Source organism: Podarcis bocagei, assembly GCF_964188305.1.
Source record: "Podarcis bocagei genome assembly, chromosome: Z".
Lineage (NCBI taxonomy): Eukaryota > Metazoa > Chordata > Lepidosauria > Squamata > Lacertidae > Podarcis > Podarcis bocagei.
In genome coordinates, this window is record NC_138140.1 from 3,374,472 (window position 1) to 3,394,346 (window position 19,875).

General features: G+C 45.6%; 2 protein-coding genes across 2 annotated transcripts in view; one reads left to right on the forward strand and one right to left on the reverse strand.

Annotated features, from left to right (window-relative positions):
• The first annotated feature begins 8,288 nt into the window (after positions 1–8,288).
• BBLN (bublin coiled coil protein) lies at positions 8,289–12,971 on the forward strand. The gene is made up of 2 exons (XM_081179874.1): positions 8,289–8,454; positions 11,638–12,971. The coding sequence occupies exons 1-2, from the start codon at positions 8,358–8,360 to the stop codon at positions 11,829–11,831; spliced, it is 291 nt and encodes a 96-aa protein (XP_081036000.1). The 5' UTR covers positions 8,289–8,357; the 3' UTR covers positions 11,832–12,971.
• Positions 12,972–18,258: 5,287 nt separating this feature from the next.
• The window catches only part of CIZ1 (CDKN1A interacting zinc finger protein 1), a 35,630-nt gene continuing 34,013 nt past the window's right edge, over positions 18,259–19,875 (reverse strand). The window contains exon 15 of the mRNA XM_081179137.1: positions 18,259–18,930. Coding sequence (XP_081035263.1) covers positions 18,661–18,930 — 270 coding nt within the window. The 3' untranslated portion in view covers positions 18,259–18,660. The remainder of the gene's footprint in view (positions 18,931–19,875) is intronic.

The following is a 19,875-nucleotide window of genomic DNA, read 5'->3' on the forward strand; positions in this document are numbered from 1 at the left end:
CAATGACACTGCAAGCAATAGCCTCCAGAAGATCAAAAGAGACTACGAGGCTCTCGGCAGGAAATTGAAGCAACTAAATGCACAAATTGTCATCTCGTCTGTCCTCCCAGTTGAACGACGTGGCCCAGGGAGAGAGGGGAAAATAGTGGAAGTGAACAGCTGGCTTCGCAAATGGTGTAAACAGGAACGGTTTGGATTCTTAGATCACGGACTGCAGTTTCTTGAAGATGGACTTCTGGCAAGTGATGGGCTGCACCTCACAACGGTTGGGAGGAATGTTTTTGCCAAAAATCTCAGAAACCTCATCAGGAGGGCTTTAAACTGACTAATGTGGGGGAGGGAGACAGTGCTCCTGAAGGTAGGAGTCTATCAATTAATGAAGATGATCATCCAAATGTCATAGACCAAATGGAGCAAACAGCACGCGGACCTAGTGGTGGGAGGAAAAAATCCTTAAATAAGAGACACGGGGGAATGATTAATGGACTTCAATGTCTGTACACTAATGCGCAAAGCATGGGAAATAAACAAGATGAGCTTGAGCTCTTGGTACAGCAAACTAAATATGACATAATAGGCATCACTGAAACCTGGTGGGATAAGTCCCACGATTGGAATGTAATAATGGGGGGATACAATCTATTTCAGAGAAACAGACCAGACAAGAAAGGAGGAGGAGTGGCGTTATATGTCAGGGATGTGTATACCTGTGAAGAGATCCAAGATTTAGAACCTCAAAGCCAATGTGAGAGCATTTGGGTCAAAATTAAGGGAGAGAAGAATAACAGAGACCTCATTGTGGGAGTTTACTATAGATCCCCAAGCCAAACGGAGGACATAGATGATGCCTTCCTGGAACAGATGGCCAAGCATGCAAAAGGAAGGGAGATAGTAGTAATGGGGGACTTCAATTACCCGGATATTTGTTGGACGTCAAACTCAGCCAAGAGCATAAGGTCAAACAGATTCCTCACTGGCCTTGCAGACAACTTCATTGTCCAGAAAGTGGGAGAAGCAACAAGAGGAACAGCCATTTTAGATCTGGTCCTAACCAATGTTGATGACCTGGTTAGTGGGGTAGAAGTGGAAGGATCATTAGGCGCGAGTGATCATGCTCTTCTGAAGTTTACTATACAGCGGAAAGGAGCAGCCAAGCATACTAGGACTCAATTTCTTGACTTTAAGAAAGCCGACTTCATAAAACTTAGGGAAGTGCTGGGTGAGATCCCATGGACAGCAATACTAAAAGGAAAGGGAGTTCATGATGGCTGGGAGTTTGTTAAGAGGGAGATAGTAAAAGCACAACGTCAGGCAATACCAATGAGACGGAAACATGGAAGGTGCCTAAAGAAGCCAGGGTGGCTATCTAAAGAACTTTTAACTGAATTAAGATTAAAAAAGGATGTGTACAAAAAATGGAAAAGGGGGGAAACCACCAAAGAGGAATTCAAACAAATAGCCAGCACGTGTAGACACAAAGTCAGAAAAGCTAAAGCACAGAATGAACTCAGGCTTGCTAGAGAGGTTAAAAGCAACAAAAAAGGCTTTTATGGGTATGTTCGTAGCAAAAGGAAGAACAAAGAAACAGTGGGGTCACTCAGAGGAGAAGATGGTGAAATGCAAACAGGGGACACAGAAAGGGCTGAACTCCTCAATGCCTTCTTTGCCTCAGTCTTCTCCGATAAAGAAAACAATGCCCGACCTGAAGAATTTGGAGCAAATGATTCAGCAAAGGAAACACAGCCCAGAATAACTAAGGAGACAGTACAAGAATATTTGGCTAGTTTAGATGTATTCAAGTCTCCAGGGCCAGATGAACTGCATCCAAGAGTATTAAAAGAACTGGCAGATGTGATCTCAGAACCACTGGCAGTCATCTTCGAGAAATCCTGGAGAACAGGCGAAGTCCCGGCAGACTGGAGGAGGGCAAATGTTGTCCCTATTTTCAAAAAGGGGAAAAGAGAGGACCCAAATAATTACCGCCCAGTCAGTCTGACATCAATAGCAGGGAAGATTCTGGAGCAGATCATTAAGCAAACAGTCTGTGAGCACCTAGAAAGGAATGCTGTGATCACCGATAGTCAGCATGGATTTCTGAAAAATAAGTCATGTCAGACTAACCTGATCTCATTTTTTGACAGAATTACAAGCCTGGTAGATGAAGGGAACTCAGTGGATATAGCCTATCTTGATTTCAGCAAGGCATTTGACAAGGTGCCCCATGATATTCTTGTAAAGAAGCTGGTAAAATGCGGTCTTGACTCTGCTACCACTCAGTGGATTTGTAACTGGCTGACTGACCGAACCCAAAGGGTGCTCATCAATGGTTCCTCTTCATCCTGGAGAAGAGTGACTAGTGGGGTGCCACAGGGTTCTGTCTTGGGCCCGGTCTTATTTAACATCTTTATCAACGACTTGGATGATGGACTCAAGGGCATCCTGATCAAATTTGCAGATGACACCAAACTGGGAGGGGTGGCTAACACCCCAGAGGACAGGATCACACTTCAAAACGACCTTGACAGATTAGAGAACTGGGCAAAAACAAACAAAATGAATTTTAACAGGGAGAAATGTAAAGTATTGCACTTGGGCAAAAAAAATGAGAGGCACAAATACAAGATGGGTGACACCTGGCTTGAGAGCAGTACATGTGAAAAGGATCTAGGAGTCTTGGTTGACCACAAACTTGACATGAGCCAACAGTGTGACGCGGCAGCTAAAAAAGCCAATGCAATCCTGGGCTGCATCAATAGGAGTATAGCATCTAGATCAAGGGAAGTAATAGTGCCACTGTATTCTGCTCTTGTCAGACCACACCTGGAGTACTGTGTCCAGTTCTGGGCACCACAATTCAAGAAGGACACTGACAAACTGGAACGTGTCCAGAGGAGGGCAACCAAAATGGTCAAAGGCCTGGAAACGATGCCTTATGAGGAACGGCTAAGGGAGCTGGGCATGTTTAGCCTGGAGAAGAGGAGGTTAAGGGGTGATATGATAGCCATGTTCAAATATATAAAAGGATGTCACATAGAGGAGGGAGAAAGGTTGTTTTCTGCTGCTCCAGAGAAGCGGACACGGAGCAATGGATCCAAACTACAAGAAAGAAGATTCCACCTAAACATTAGGAAGAACTTCCTGACAGTAAGAGCTGTTCGACAGTGGAATTTGCTGCCAAGGAGTGTGGTGGAGTCTCCTACTTTGGAGGTCTTTAAGCAGAGGCTTGACAACCATATGTCAGGAGTGCTCTGATGGTGTTTCCTGCTTGGCAGGGGGTTGGACTCGATGGCCCTTGTGGTCTCTTCCAACTCTATGATTCTATGATTCTATGATTCTATGATCTTCATCTGCCATTCCTCCACACTTGGCACTTCTTGTGTTTTCCAATTCTTGGCCAATAAAATCCTAGCAGCAGTTGTGGCGTACAAAAACAATCTAACATCTTTCTTGGGCAATTTCCAAACCTGTTATTCCAAGAAGAAAGGCCTCTGGTTTCTTAATAAATGTATATTTCAACATTTTTTTCAATTCATTATAAATCTTCTCCCAGAAGTTTTTCACCTTGGTGCAGGTCAACCACATATGATAAAAGGTTCCTTCTTTTTCTTTACATTTCCAACATAGATTATCACTATTGTGATATATCTTTGCTAATTTTACAGGAGTTAAGTACCATCTATACATCATTTTCATAATATTTTCCTTTAACACCGTACATGCAGTACACTTGACCTCTTTCCTCCACAACCTTTCCCAGTCTTCAAACATTATGTTATGTCCCACATCTCTTGCCCAATCTATCATCACAGATTTAACTTGTTCATCCTTTGTATGCCACTCCAACAATAGATTTTACATTTTAGATAAATTAGAAAAAGAAAATGACATTCGGCAGCAACAAATATTTTTTAAAAGCGGTAAAAAAGGGAGAAGAAAACGCGACTGAAAATGTCTTCACCTGAAAATGTCTTCAATCCTGAGGCAAATCAGGCTGTGAGAATCATTTCAAGGGGGATTACTCTCACTTGAGCCTGTCTAGGCTAGTTGCCCCTAATGTAGGGGTACCAGGAAGGAAGTTGCACCGAATTTGATGGGTCATGCTCCCATGAAAGTGCGTGGGGAGGGGAGATTGCAGCATGGCACGTGGGCCCTGAGCCGTCCACTCGGGGATGCAGCGCCCACTTTGTGTGTGTTGGGGGGGGTGTCAGTTTCTTTCATTGCACTTAGTAGGGCTTTCTCCTGCCAACCTAGCAGTTTCTCCTGCCAACCTAGCAGTTCGAAACCTAGCAGTTTCTCCTGCCAACCTAGCAGTTCGACCTAGCAGTTCTCCTGCCAACCTAGCAGTTCGAAAGCACATCAAAGTGCAAGTAGATAAATAGGTACCACTCTGGCGGGAAGGTAAACGGCATTTCCATGCGCTGCTCTGGTTCGCCAGAAGCGGCTTAGTCATGCTGGCCACATGACCCGGAAGCTGTACGCCGGCTCCCTCGGCCAGTAAAGCGAGATGAGCGCCGCAACCCCAGAGTCGGCCACGACTGAACCTAATGGTCAGGGATCCCTTTACCTATGCATGCTTTACTCGGAAAGAAAACTAAGGTGGGTATGAGTGGGTTGGTTATGATTATGATACTGAGAATAACTCTTATCCCTAGCATTGCAAGAGCGTTTATGCAACCTGCAATAAAAATTCAAACACAATCCAGCATGACAAAATAAAACCTCCCTGTTTTCTTTGCAAAGGAGGAACTTCAGAAACGCACAAAAAAGGCCTCCAGTTTGGTGATCTGTATGCATTTTACGGTGCAGCTTCCAATTATGAAGATAGTTTCTCGCCCTTCCGATCTTTGCCTAGTGCCCACCCTCTCCATAACCATATAATTTAAGCAGAAGGGGCGTGGCTTGTCAAAGTCACAGATTTTGACCTTTCCTCCCCTCCGTCATCAACCTTCTCGTCAGGAGCAGCCTACGCGGTGGCGTAGGACTACAGCTCCCATCATGCACACTGGCTTAGGCTGATGGGAGTTAGAGTCCAACATCAGGAGGGCGCCAAATTGATTCCGCAATGCTTGCAGGGACCGTCTATTCGCTTGCATCTGTCAATTCAGATGCAATTAGGGTGATCAGATTTTTTCAGTTGAAGGCACAGGAAACGAGGCTGGCAGCTCCCCCTAGAAATTGCTTCCTACTAGTACTAATAATCTCCTTTAACACTGCAGTGTGATGAGTGTACTGCAACACAGTGAATGTTCGTTTATTGGAGTCTATCTATGAATTGCTTCTCATAAAATATATTGAAGAGACTTCACAGTAAAAATGAATGTAAAATGCTCCCAAATGTAAAAACAGAACAACAACAAAAAACCGCCCAAAATAATCCCAAATGTATAAAAAATGATCTGCATATATGCCAGTGTGGTATTATCATAATACCACGGCTTTTTGGGCTGTGGCTCCAATCTGGTGGAACGCTCTGTCACAAGAGACCAGGGCCCTGCGGGACTTGACATCTTTCCACAGGGCCTGCAAGACAGAACTGTTCCACCAAGCCTTTGGCCAGGGCACAGCCTGACTCCCTCCTTTGGCAATCTTCACAGAACTCTAGCCCAATGGTTGCCATCAATTTGATTTGAATTAATTTTATAAGGAAATGATTTTAGAATGTTGTATTATTTTATTGTTGTTAGCTGCCCTGAGCACGGCTTCGGCAGGGGAGGGCGGGATATAAATAAACATTTATTATTATTATTATCATCATTAACATTAATATTTTTAATGTATTTATTTATACCCCACATTTTGGTTAGAGTGGTTAGAGTGCCAGACTATGATTTGAGAGACCAGGGTTCAAATTCCACACCCACCCTCCTTGGCCATGAGGCTCACTGGGTGTGTTGCTACCTCTCAGCCTAACCTACCCTGTGTTGTGGGAATTAAATAAGGAGGGGGAGAACCATGGACACCACCCCAAGCTCCTTGGAGGAAGAGGTGGGATATAGATGGAATGAGCAAAATAAACAAAGACAACCTAAAGTTGCCAGCAGGTGATTGAACTCCACCCCACAATAGTGACACCTTGAAAGCACCTTTAATCTGCTTTAACTTTTCACTAAGTGAAATTTTACTTCTCAGGAGTTGCTACCACTGCATGTTGTGCAATCATAATTAAAACCAATGTTTTAATCAATATATTGCATAAAAATGCAATGCAGCGGCACCTCAGTTTTTGAGCATCTTGGAAGTCGAACGTTTCGGTTTCTGGACGCCAAAAACCCGGAAGTAATTGCTTCCATTTTCGAGCACGCCTCAGAAGTCAAACGGCTTCTGCTGCGTTTTTTTCTTATTTTTTTCTGCATTAACTTTGCCAACCGCCCTTTGCGCTTCGTTTGCTGAATGTTTCGGAAGTCGAACGGTCTTCCGGAACGGAGTATGTTTGACAAACGAGGTTCCACTGTGTATGAACTAACTTGAACCCTGCATCATTGAAAACCCTTCTTTGTGTGCCTCCTATGAGAGGTCCCGAGGGTGGCAACATTAGAACGGGCCTTTTCTGTGTTGGCTCCTCATTCAGAGGGTGGCTGAATCTGGCTGTGCTCTGTTGTCCATCCATCCCACCTTCGTCACCACTGTTAAGTTGTGGGTGAACATATCAGACGACACAGCGATTCTTCAAACAGCTCTTGTTTATTCACAGGCCAGGCCAGAACTGAACTGAAGGGTTCAGCCAGCCTGCTTATATAGAGCTCCACTAGAATGCAACAGTAACCATTTTCTGTAACTATCCAATCACTGAACGTCACTTTCGATCCCTTATTTGCATATGTGGACCTGAACTATCTACAGTATCCCCCTGCTGGCCCAGGGTGAGAACTTTAGTACATAACACTCTCCAGGGAGGCTTGCCTGGCACATTCTCTACATATATTTAGGCGCCAAGCCTTCTCCCAGACCTTTGGCTAATTAGGCAATCCATGGTCTTTAAAACTGGGGAAGAAGTGTGTTATTGTTTTCAGTATTACCTTATTCACTTTGCGGCTGCGTAGCTAGCCCTCAGGTGCCCAGGGTAGTCGGTGTGTGTGCCCTGCGCCCAGGGGAAGAGTGAACTGCCCATTGGATGGGGTAAGCTGAGGCAGGGGGCGCTGCACAGAGACTTAGTGCTGCCTCCCCTGCAGCTGTAGAGTGGGAGGCTGCAGGTGGACACCAGCATTTTGACCTCCACATCAGGAGAGATGCGTGGCTTGGGCACACTGCAGGCCCCGTGATAAGTGCCGCCCCCCACAGCATGGCACCCAGTGCCCCCTGTCCCGCCTGGCTACACCTCTGTGATCCTTGGATGAAGGACAGCATAAAAAATTAACAAATACAAACAATAACAAATAAAAAAATCATGCAATTAAAAACAACCAATTTCTAACAGACACAAATGAATAAATGAAATGAAAATTCTATAATGAATTCCATAAATGAAACCAATTTCTAACAGACACAGAAATTTAAAATGGCAAGAGGACAAAAGAAACACGGCAATTTCTATGTGGTTTGGTATGATTTTATCAATTACACGAATGATGGAGCATGTGGCAGAGCAGTACCTGCAGTGCGTAATGCAGTCTGTCATGTCTAAATTATTTTACCTCCTCTCCCGCCCCCCTCATCATTTTCTTCTCCTCCATTCCTTATTATTTTTTAGTTTTAATTCAGGTATGCACAACTAGTAGTGAAGTGAAACATGTAAATCCAGAATACCGACAGTTTTTAAAATATTGCTTTTCTGTATTCTCCAGTTTAACATCATACCTCATAACATGTCACATTGCAAATTAACTGCTCGGGTTTTCTCCAATGACTGTCTGCAAATTCAGTATTTAGTTTTAAATTTCTGCTAACTTATCTTTGGATTGCTGTTCCTCCGTTCAGTTGCTGTGAGCATATGCAAACAAATTTGTATTTCTTTGCAGCAACATTTGTATTTTTGAAAATGAAACCCCATAAAAATTAAATTGTTGGTGGGGGACGCACGGACGTGAAACCAGTTTCAAATCCAATATAGATTTGAAAGTGGATATAGCTTGCCACTTAAAATACGTACTATCCCACACACACTGTTTACTTTTACACTTGGGGTGTTTACTTCCTTTTTGACAGCTCGGTTCTCCTTCAAACCCGCTCCGTCAAGGCTGAAAAGCCCTAGCTAGAGGGCTCAATGAAAGCAGTGAGCGTGGGAAAAAGGGGGCGTGGCTCGCCCCTTTGCAACAGCGTCTTCGCGTTCCATCCGGGAAGTAAGGGGCGGGGCTTAACCCCTTACACACCCACTTGCTTTGCAAACCTGGGAGGCGATTTCCGTGCTCGCCTGGGCAGCGATGTCAGGCCCCAATGGAGAGCCGCACCTGAGCCTGGGGAGGGGCGAGGAAGAGGAGCGGGAGGACGGCGAGGACCACAATGGCTTCGGAGAGGCAGGTAACACTGATAAGCCTTCCAAAAGCAGCAGCGCCCCCCTCCCGCGACGTCCCCTTTTCAACACAGCCCTCCATCCTTTAGATCGCTGGCTGGGTTTGACAGCGCAGTTTCTAAGCCTTCAGTCATATCGGTACGGGATCCTACATGCACTTACCTGAGATCAAACCCTCGGGCCCTCGCAAACGTCAGTTCTACCTTTGTGCAGCATCAGGCTAGTTTTCACGCGCTCCTCTCTTACTCAGGCGAACAAGAGTCGTCGTCAGATTCAAGGGCACGTTGCGACCAATGAAAAAACGCTCAAGGAGCGGGTGAGGCGGGGTTCTCGAGGGGTGCGGTCCGGGGAGGGTCCTGATGGTCAGGTAGAGAGACTGCATTTGGCCCCTGGTACAGAGCACGGGACGTGGGTGGCGCTGTGGGTTAAACCACAGAGCCTAGGACTTGCTGATCAGAAGGTCGGCTGTTCAAATCCCCGCGACGGGGTGAGCTCCCATTGCTCGGTCCCTGCTCCTGCCAACCTAGCAGTTCGAAAGCATGTCAAAGTGCAAGTAGATAAATAGGTACCACTCCAGCGGGAAGGTAAACGGCATTTCCGTGCGCTGCTCTGGTTCGCCAGAAGCGGCTTAATCATGCTGGCCACATGACCCGGAAGCTGTACGCCGGCTCCCTGGGCCAATAAAGCAAGATGAGCGCCGCAACCCCAGAGTCAGTCACGACTGGACCTAATGGTCAGGGATCCCTTTACCTTTACCTTACAGAGCACGTATAGGATTGCAGCATTAGGAGTTAAGCAGGTTTGAGCCTTGCTGAGTAACCTGTAGGAACTGTGCCTCTTTACCATACAAGTACAGGCTCCCCATAGTCTAGCTTTCCTCAATATTAAATAACAATAATCCATTCCTGTAGAAAACTACTATGTCCAGGCTCCCAGTATGTTTCCGAGCACAATTCAAAGTGTTGGTGCTGACCTTTAAAGCCCTAAACGGCCTTGGTCCAGTATATCTGAAGGAGTGTCTCCACCCCCATCATTCTGCCTGGACATTGAGGTCCAGCGCCGAGGGCCTTCTGGCGGTTCCCTCACTGTGAGAAGCCAAGTTACAGGGAAGCAGGCAGAGGGCCTTCTCGGTGGTGGCACCCGCCCTGTGGAACACCCTCCCATCAGATGTCAAAGAGAAGAACAACTACCAGACTTTTAGAAGACATCTGAAGGCAGCCCTGTTCAGGGAAGCTTTTAATATTTAATAGACTATTGTATTTTAATATTCCATTGAAAGCCGCCCAGAGTGGCTGGGGAAACCCAGCCAGATGGGTGGGGTATAAATAATAATAATAATAATAATAATAATAATAATAATAATTATTATTATTATTATTATTATTATTATTATTATTATTATTATTATTATTATTAAAAAATCTGGAACCATTCTTACTGATTTCTAGGCTTCATTATTCGTTTTAGTTATTCACAGAGTGCCTCCCATCAGCTTCGGCTGGTGACCCAGCTGCTCCCCTATCTGAACAAGGATAGCCTAACTTCTGTTGTCCGTGCTCTGGTAACTTCTAGGTCAGCATTATACCTGGGGCTGCCTCTGTGGGGCCGCCTCTGGAGACAGTTCAGGAACTTCAGAAATCTGGTGCAGAATTCAACAGCAACATTGCTCAAGGGGCAAGACGGTTGGACATATTACACTGATCCCGGCCCAACTGAACTAGCTGTCAGTTGGTTTCCAGGTCCAATTCAAAGTGCTGGTTTTGACCTATGAAGCCTTAAATAGCTCAGGACCACCATACCTCCAGGACTGCCTCTCCTCGTATAAACAGTCTTGGACCCTGCAATCATCCTCTGAGGCCCTTCTTTGTGTGCTTCCTCCACAAGAGGTCCAGAGGGTGGCAACGTGAGAACAGGGCCTTCTCTGCAGTGGCTCCCCATTTGTGGAATGCTCTTTCCAGGGAGGCTCACCTGGAGCCTTCATTGCATACATTTAGGCACCAGGTGAAAACATACCTCTTCTACCAGGCCTATGGCTGAACAATCTATGGGACTAGGGGTGGTGGTATTGTTTTTGTTTGTTACTAGGCTATGCATTTCTGTGTTTTTGTATTGTAAACTGTCCTGTGATCCTCATATGAAGTTTAAAGAATAAATAATAATAGTCTGGTCAAACTATGTCTGGGCAGTGGATCTTCAGACTGACAGGGTTGGGGACTCCTATTGTTGAAGGGTTTACTTCATGCAACTCTACCAAATCCCTTCAGATGGAAAGATATCACATCAGGGGAAAGTCTTAGCTTGACTGTTCTCACTCTTAGCGCAGCAGATGTGTGCATGTTTGGAGGACAAGTCTAACTCTGGTTACAATCCTATACCCATTTACCATTGGCTGTGGCTCTTAGAGCTGAAGTCCCCAGAGGCAGTTTGATTGATTTAAATTATTTAAATCAATTTTTTTCTTTAAAGTCTCTGCCTGGTAACAGGGCAGATTTAAACACTTTAGAATAATTTTCCGTACAAGTACAGCTGCAGTTTGCTGCAAGTACAGTAGTTTAAAACTGTTTCCCCCCCCCCACATGTGTACATTTTTGTTGATTTGATCTATTCAGTTAAATCCCATGGTTGAGTCTTTCTGTGCCTGCCTGCCTGACAACCTGTTTCAAGTGGATTCTGTGGCCTCCCAAGTGATGGACTCCCATTGGGATGATGATGATGATAAATTTTATTTATACCCCGTCCTCCCTGGCCAGAGGTGGCTAATACCAATAAAATTTCAGTAAAAACATAATAAAGGGGGGAAAAAACACAATTTAAAATACAGGTTAAATTGCAATTTAAAATGCAGCCTCATTTTAAAAGTCAAAACCATAAGGGGAGGGAAACATAAGGGTCAGACTGAGTCCAAACCAAAGGCTAGGCGGAACAGCTCTGTCTTGCAGGCCCTGCGGAAAGATGTCAAGTCCTGCAGAAATGATGTTGTAGTCCAGCAGAATTAAGAGGGAAATGGCTTCCCCACCCCTGAATTAGCAGTTCTCTGGTTGATATGGACCTTGAACCCAGGTCTTATTCTGTTTGTGGGTGCCACTGGCTACTGACTTAATTTTGCACTGTCAATTCATGCTGGAACAAAAGGTCCGATTTTTGTGCTCAGGCCATCTTACTCCCTCTCTCTCTCTGCTTTCCCCAACCAGAATATGCAGCTATAAATTCTATGCTGGACCAGATCAACTCTTGTTTGGATCACCTGGAGGAGAAGAACGACCACCTGCACGCCCGCTTGAAGGAGCTGTTGGAATGCAACCGTCAGACACGCCTGGAGTTGCAGCAGCTGAGTGAAGGCGAGGATGGGGAGAACGACACGCAGAGACCTGAGCCAGACACTTAATGTCCACCAACCTTATGTGGGATAAAAGGAGGTGTAGGCACATGGTTGCTGCTTCCAGTGGGACCTCCCCTTCACCATGGGCTTAGTTTGAGTAGAAAAGGTGCTTTGGTTCGTGTGTTTGTTTTAAATATCTCCTACCTGCTCTCCTCCGGAGTTGTGTTTATGGCTGCTTATGTTGTTAAGCTCTCAAGGAAACGGGGTCTGCTTGTTTGTGAAGGGTAGAGGGCAAGAACTGGATAGGTCTAAGCTGAATCAGACGTCAGGATTTACGTGGAGCCGTGTCCTTTCTGGATGAATTTACCATGTCAAGAATTGGAAGACTCTTGAGGAAAATCTGATTCCCAAGGTTGCTAGCCCCTAGTTCTGTCTGGCTAGAAGTAGTTCCATGATGAGATACATGAAACAAGTCTCCTTAGTTTTGACAGAAATTGTTGGTTATTAGCAGGGCTGTCTTAAGCACATCCGGCGCTGTGGTGCAAAGATCCCTCTGGCGGCCCTACACCCACCCCCACCCCCACCCCCACCCTCCGTTTCCCAGAGCACGTACAGTGGTACCTCGCAAGACAAATGCCTCGCAAGACAAAAAACTCGCTAGACGAAAGGGTTTTTTGTTTTTTGAGCTGCCTCGCAAGACGAATTTCCCTATGGGCTTGCTTCGCAAGGCGGAAACGTCTTGCAAGTTTGTTTCCTTTTTCTTAACACCGTTAATACAGTTGCGACTTGACTTTGAGGAGCAACTCATAGAACGCGGTGTGGTAGCCTTTTTTGAGGTTTTTAAAGACTTTGGTGATTTTTGAAGCTTTTCCAAAACTTTCCCGACACTGTGCTTCACAAGACGAAAAAAATCGCAAGACGACAAAACTCGCGGAACGAATTAATTTCGTCTTGCGAGGCACCACTGTATAGGATTTTTTTTTAGGGAGCTGACACCACGCTTACACATTATCTCTAACAAGCCCTTAGCACAAAATAAAATGAAAAGGCAGAAGATCTAGTGAAGTCCTCCATTCCAAAGCAAGACTCATTCAAGACTCAGCTGTTCTTCTAATTCATCCTCATGATTCAAATCAACACATATCAAAAAGTTAAAGCGATCACCAGTTTGTTGTTCTTTAAATAAATTGATAAAGACACAGAGAATGAAGTTCCCGGCCATTTTGTGTTTAAGTTCAAAGATGACGTTTTCAAATATTGGGTGGGTGGGTGTGGGTGTAAAGCAGTGACATCCTGAACCTAAAAAGGATGCAAAACTAACTGCACTTACCTGAGAGTAAGCCCTGCTGAATCTAATAGGCCCTTAAAACCCGCTCCCGTCTTTAAATGACTTTTTGTTGGTGTTTGTTTTTAACCAACTGCATGGAGAGTACGCTCTCGAGTCCATCCTTACCTCCGAACTGAGTCCTAATGGTAGTGCACCACTCCATAGCTTTCCCCTCCCACCCCAAATCTGAATGAATCCCTCCTCCACCTTTTTTCTCAACTGAAGGGACTGGGGGCGCCTTTCTCGGTGCCCCTCCCCATCCTCCCTGCTACTGCTGCGGGGCGGGCAGGAGGGAGAAGGAAGCAAGAGAACACATCTGGCTGTAGGAAGAGCTGCTGTTGCCCAGCATGCCCTCACAGCTGTTCCTGATCGGTCACGGACTCCCACTGCTGGGCACCCTGATGGGTGGGCGCCGTGGCGCAGGGCACCACTAACCCTAATGGGTAAGACGGCCCTGGTTATTAGACCTCTGTCTCTTATAAACACCTTTAAATGAGGAGCGGGGAATGATAGTTGATGAGCTTTCTGGGCTGGCAATTGCATTGGCAAACATGCTCATCATTGCAAGGCTTATTTCCTGGCAATAGTTCTTTGGTATAGCAGTCGCTGGATGTGCAGAATTCTAAATTCAGTAACCTGCTTCATTTCATAATAGACTGCAGTGAGTGACTGCCACCCATACCAGATTACCCATAATTCCTTTGCCAAAGGGATGGCAATAAACAGGTTTAAAAGCAGCCAAAGTTTACAATGTGGATGTGCACATTGTGGAGTTGTATCTTGTTTGCCATGATGGGCAGTGCTTCTGATTTAAAATCCTATTTTCCTTTTACTTTGGAAGCAAACATTTATATTAAGGGGGGTGGGCGAGAACAGCTCTTGATATTGAGCTGTCAAGGGCAGCTCCTTCCTTGTCTCATCTCATCCATTTATCAAGAAAGTAGTAGTTACAGGTAGGTAGCTGTGTTGGTCTGCTGTAGTCGAAACAAAATAAAATAAATAAAATTAAATTTAAAAATTCCTTCCAGTAGCACCTTAGAGACCAACTAAGTTAGTTATTGGTATGAGCTTTTGTGTGCATGCACACTTCTTCAGATACCAAAAGATATCTGCTCGAGTGCCAAAACCCGGAAGTAACCCATTCCAGTCCTTCCGGGTTTCGGCGTGTCTGTATCCTGAAAACACGCAACCTGAAGTGTCTATAACCCGAGGTATGACTGTATTTTATTTTGTTTTGATCAAGAAAGGAAACATAGTTTGTTCAGCAATAAAATCAGCCATGAGATAGGCAGGATCATTCCTTTCCCTCGTAAAATAAGTTGGCCAGAGGCAAAAAGGAGTGTTTGGTTCCCTTTTGTGAAAAAGGGTCACTGCCGTGTGGTTTATCCTCATGACTCAAAACACCCGACCACAATCCCACAAGTGATGGTTGGGTCCAGAGAATATTAATAGAACATCACACAGTTATTAAGTGTTTAAAAATTGTGGTGTTACAAATGGGAGCCCTGCCATTTAACGTGGAATACGAATTGAGCTGTCAAGTTTTTTTGGCCTGGGGTGGGAGATAGCATCTTGCTGCATTTTGAACAAGGGATCAGGATTGGGGAGTCTGGCTTGGCGTGGACAGGCTTTAGGAAATATTGTAATATAAAGCAAGACTCTGTTCAGATTTAGATGGTGGGTGGGAGGGATCTCCTGGGCCTGCGCTTTGCAGGGTGAGACCAACACAAACAACTTAATGGTTGTGTCCAAGTAAGTTCTACTCAGAGCAGACCCACTGGAATTTATGTCGCTAGGGAAGTCATAGCTATCACTTTCAGTGGGTCTACTCTGAGTTAACGGCTAACACTGGAGACAACCCCAGGGGCTCAGCCTCACTGAGATGCCCTGTAGCAACACTTGCTTATTTAGGAATGGGACATATTGAGAACGCATGCAAAACATGGGAGGATGCCTTGCACTGTGTCTGGAGATCCTAGAGACTGAGCTGGGACCTTCTGAATAAAATACACATGTTCCAACATTGAGCTCAGGCCCTGCCCCACACAGATTCAAAACAGGCCATGCAACTCTTCTTCATCTGTATATATATATATATATATGTGTGTGTGCGTGTGTGCGCGCACACAGCTAAGTCCCACAAAGCAAGTCCCACTGAATTCAGTTATAGGGTGGTGGTAGAGATGACTCTGGTTGACCTTTTTTCTTACTAGTGCCCGCACGCGTCATCAGTTGCGTCTATACATTTTTCAGTGCTGCTTGCTGACCCTTGACATCACTAAATATGCAGATTGATTTAAAATTAAGACACACCACAGCTTGGTGATAAAGCTGTGGGTATGGTTGGTTTCAGTCATTGTTCTTTTTAAATTAAGTTTCCTACTGATTACTTTTTCCATGTTTCCCCCTAAGCAATGGTGCAAATGTGACCATTAAAAGGTAAAGGGACCCCTGACCATTAGGTCCAGTTGTGACGGACTCTGGGGTTGCGGCGCTCATCTCGCTTTATTGGCCAAGGGAGCCGGCGTACAGCTTCCGGGTCATGTGGCCAGCAGGACTAAGCCACTTCTGGTGAACCAGAGCAGCGCACAGAAACACCGTTTACCTTCCCGCCGTATTTATCTACTTGCACTTTGTCATGCTTTCGAACTGCTAGGTTGGCAGGAGCAGGGACCGAGCAACGGGAGCTCACCCTGTCATGGGGATTCGAACTGCCAACCTTCTGATTGGCAAGCCCTAGGCTCTGTGGTTTAACCCACAGCGCCACCCACGTCCAATTAAACTAAGCTAAATTTGCAACTCAACAGTGTATATTATTCATACTGCCATTTCGTTCTTACATCTAGGCTTTGTATATTTTTGTCAGACAGTGTATATATTTGGCATGCTTTCCTTTATTATCTATCTTTATGAAATGTCTTTATGAAATATTGCTATATAGAAGCCTTCCCCAATTTGATATCCATCTAGATGATTTGGACAGCTCCCATTAGCCTCAGCCGACATGGAGTGTGCCCAGGAAAAAAAGAGTCCAGCAACATCTGCCAGACTACAGGTTCCCCATCACAATGGTAAAGCAACTGATCCAATTTAGAATTTAACTGCATGGCTCATGGTCCTTTATTTCCATTATTTAATATTAAGCTGTGTACTCCTTGTACAACTTAACTGTCAATTAAACAATTAAATGATCCTATTTATCTACCCTGTTACAAAATTTCTCATTTGTAGTACTAACATGCTACTTCAACCAAGGTCCACCCAAGCTAGTGTCATGGCCTCAGACCTCTGAACATGGATCCTCGTTCTGGTCCTTCCCTTGTGGATCTACAGCCTGCCCCCTAAATCCTGAGGAGAAACCTCTGCCACCAAGCTCAGGCTGGTCCTCAGACTACTTGGGAGTGAGGTGATCAGGAAAGCCCAGAGAGATCCCCCAAGCTGGGAACCCCATTACCATGAAGAATCTCAACACATACAGGTAGTACTGGCCAGAAGGTGGTCAATAAGGCTGCAGTGAATGACTACCCAGCCCTGCTATAAAGTCCATCCAGTTGCTTCAGAATTTTGCTGAAACTGTTTAGATGTTTTGTCTAGTTATCCAGCATGGCTGCATGGGGAGCCAGGAACGACTGTTTTCCTCTTGCTGGGTCATCACTCCTGCTTGGGGATTGGCACTTCTGCAGCCCAAAACACCCGGTATTCTTTGCAATAATCCTAGAAGAAACTAAGCGGTCCTCCAGAACTTGGGCTATGGCCCACAGATACCTTCTGCAACAGGGTGTACTCTGCAGTAAGAATATTTAGGACCAGTCTTTTTCAGCTGAATCATGGTGTTGACATGTTTGTAATCTTCTGAAGCTGTACTAAACGAATCCACTGTTTACCAAAATGGTTAGGTTTACTATTTCTAAGAAAAGATAAATGTGGATTAAGTATGGAGTATGTTGCATCTGGCCTCCATTTGTTGTTTGTATTTCACTGCCCCCCCCCCATCTTGGGTGGCACACTCCTGATTTAGTGATTTGTGTAAAAGCATTGCCCGCTTTTCTCTAGTAATTCCTGGTTGTGGCTCAAGAGGAGGAATATGAGGAACTTGAAGCCCTCTCCAGCTACTCTTGGACTCTATAACTCCCACCAGCCCCAGCCAGGAATGATGGGGGTTATAGTGTAGCAACAACTGCAGGGACATGGGTTCCTCATCCTTACTCTACAAAGAAGCTACTGCCTGCAGAGGACCAGTATTTTTCTAACCTGAGTCTCCAGCTGTTGTTGGACCACAGCTCCCATTATTCCCAGTGAGCTGGACCAGTGGTCAGGCATGATGGGAGTTGAGGTCCAACAACCGATGGCATTAGCAATGTTTCCGGATCACAATGGGATCGGACTCTTCAGTCATTGCACTTGGGGATGATGTCAATTTGTTGCTATGAAGTTCTAAGTGTCACCGTTTTAAGCCTGTGAAATTTCTAATTATCACTGTAATCTCATGATAAGAGCTCAAAGACCAATTTTACTCTGAATAACCTCCAATGTTTCTAAAGATGCAACTTTTAATAAATCAAGAGTGATTATGGAAAAAGTCTCTGTGGGTGTTCTGTTTCAGTGGGATCTATTCTAATCCAGCCCCATTTCAATGTAATGCAAAAAAATATATACATGGAACCGTAGAGCTGGAAGGGGACCACGAGGGTCATCTAGTCCAACCCCCCCACAATGCAGGAATCTTTTGCCCAATGTAGGGCTCGAACTCACAATCTGAGATATCATGAGTTGCTTCTATGAACATTGGCTTAAAATGCAAATGTCAGTTACATCTGAGATCGGAGAAAGGGAGCGTGTGACACACCAGGTTCTATTGAGAGCTGGAGTCCCATCAGCCCCAGCCCGAACAGCCAATAATCTTGGGTGTTGGGATCCAATTAACAAATGGAGGGCCACATATTCCTCAAATACCCAGCTTTCCCCCCACACTGTGTTTGCAAAAAATGCAAAATATTTTAGTGGAGACCCAAGGTTGAGAAAGGCTGCTCTACAGAGTGCTTTTCCTGGTCCAGTGGGTTCAAGAATTGCCATGAAGAGAAATGCTCACAGCAATCCTGTTAGAAGGGAACATGCAAAGCCATGGATTCACCCCACCCTTAAGTCCTTCAGAACAAAAACAGCAACAAAACTACAGCATACTTTTATTTCTCTAAAAGGAGATGACAAGGGGGAAAAGATGGTGGGGGGGACAGAAAAGGAATAAGGCTTTTCCAGGAAAAGAAAAAAAATTAAACAAATTAAGATCCCCCCCCCACCAAATAGGCAGCTTAATCTGGCCCTCTACCTAGCCAACCAGCTGTGATGAAAAGAGGGCGTCCGCTTCATTTCCCTGGCCTCAGCCTTTTGCAGATGCACTTGCTCCAGCATCTCCCGAGACCCTCCCTTCAACCATGGAACTCTTCCACCTTCACAGGAAGTCCTGATCCTTCCCTACAGCAGCAGCGGCCTGTCTCCCCAAGGAGCCATTGCTAGCAGCCGGGAGATGGCCCTTTCACCTCCTCCACGATGGGCAGTGCTCCACACACATCATCTATTCAAATTGTGACTCTGATCTGCAGCGGAAGCCTCTTCTCCTGAAGACTGACATGCTTCCGTTAACACTGTAATTTGCTTTCCTACACTAGGAGCCTCTGTTTTACAATCCATCTTGTCAATGGCAGCAGCAGGAGCAGCAGCAGCAGCAGGAGCAGCAGGAGGAGTTGGAGTCAGTACCTGCAGGCCACTCAGCTCCTGCTGGGGATTATTGGATTTGTCCACAAATGCAGTAGCAGGCTGGAGTCTCATGGCTTTGTACCGCTGCAGTTGAAAATAAAAGGAATTCAAGGTTACTCGTAATCTGGTCCCCAATGTGAGGATGCCACCCCACAAACGTGTGGTGGGCAAACCTGTGCAACAGCAGCTGGGAGCAACTCCTCACTCAAGAGGGTCTCTACCCTTGATAGCCAGTGGCCCAGATGCAGTCCTAGGGGAACGCAACCCAGCACTGTGCTTTATTTTTTACCAAAGATGCATACTAGTCCTCATGGCTTCAGATAAATCTGTGGGGAGTGTAGAAGAGAGGTGGTGCTGAGCAAGATTTCCAGTGGTTGGGGAGTCAGGACTTCAGGGTCCTTCAGGGCCCTTTGACTTAGTGACAAGCAAGACCAAATTTATATAGTAGGTACTGCAAACCTGGGACGCAGGTGGCGCTGTGGGTTAAACCACAGAGCCTAGGACTTGCTGATCAGAAGGTCGGCGGTTCGAATCCCCGCCACAGGGTGAGCTCCCGTTGCTCGGTCCCTGCTCCTGCCAACCTAGCAGTTCGAAAGCACGTCAAAGTGCAAGTAGATAAATAGGTACCGCTCTGGCGGGAAGGTAAATGGTGTTTCTGTGTGCTGCTCTGGTTCGCCAGAAGCGGCTTAGTCATGCTGGCCACATGACCCGGAAGCTGTACACCGGCTCCCTCGGCCAATAAAGCAAGATGAGCGCCACAACCCCAGAGTCGGTCATGGCTGGACCTAATGGTCAGGGGTCCCTTTACCTTTTACTGCAGAACTGGTTGTGCATTTTTGCTGCATAGTTTTTCAGGTTTTAGCATGAAATATGCACCAGTTCTCCACTGTACGATATTTGCTGCCTAATGGGTAGCATCACACATAACAAGTTTGACAGTTACTGACATTGTCCAATGTAACGTAGAAACACTCAGACTAGTCTGAACAGAGAATGGGAACTGTGTTAACCTGAAATCCGAATCATTCC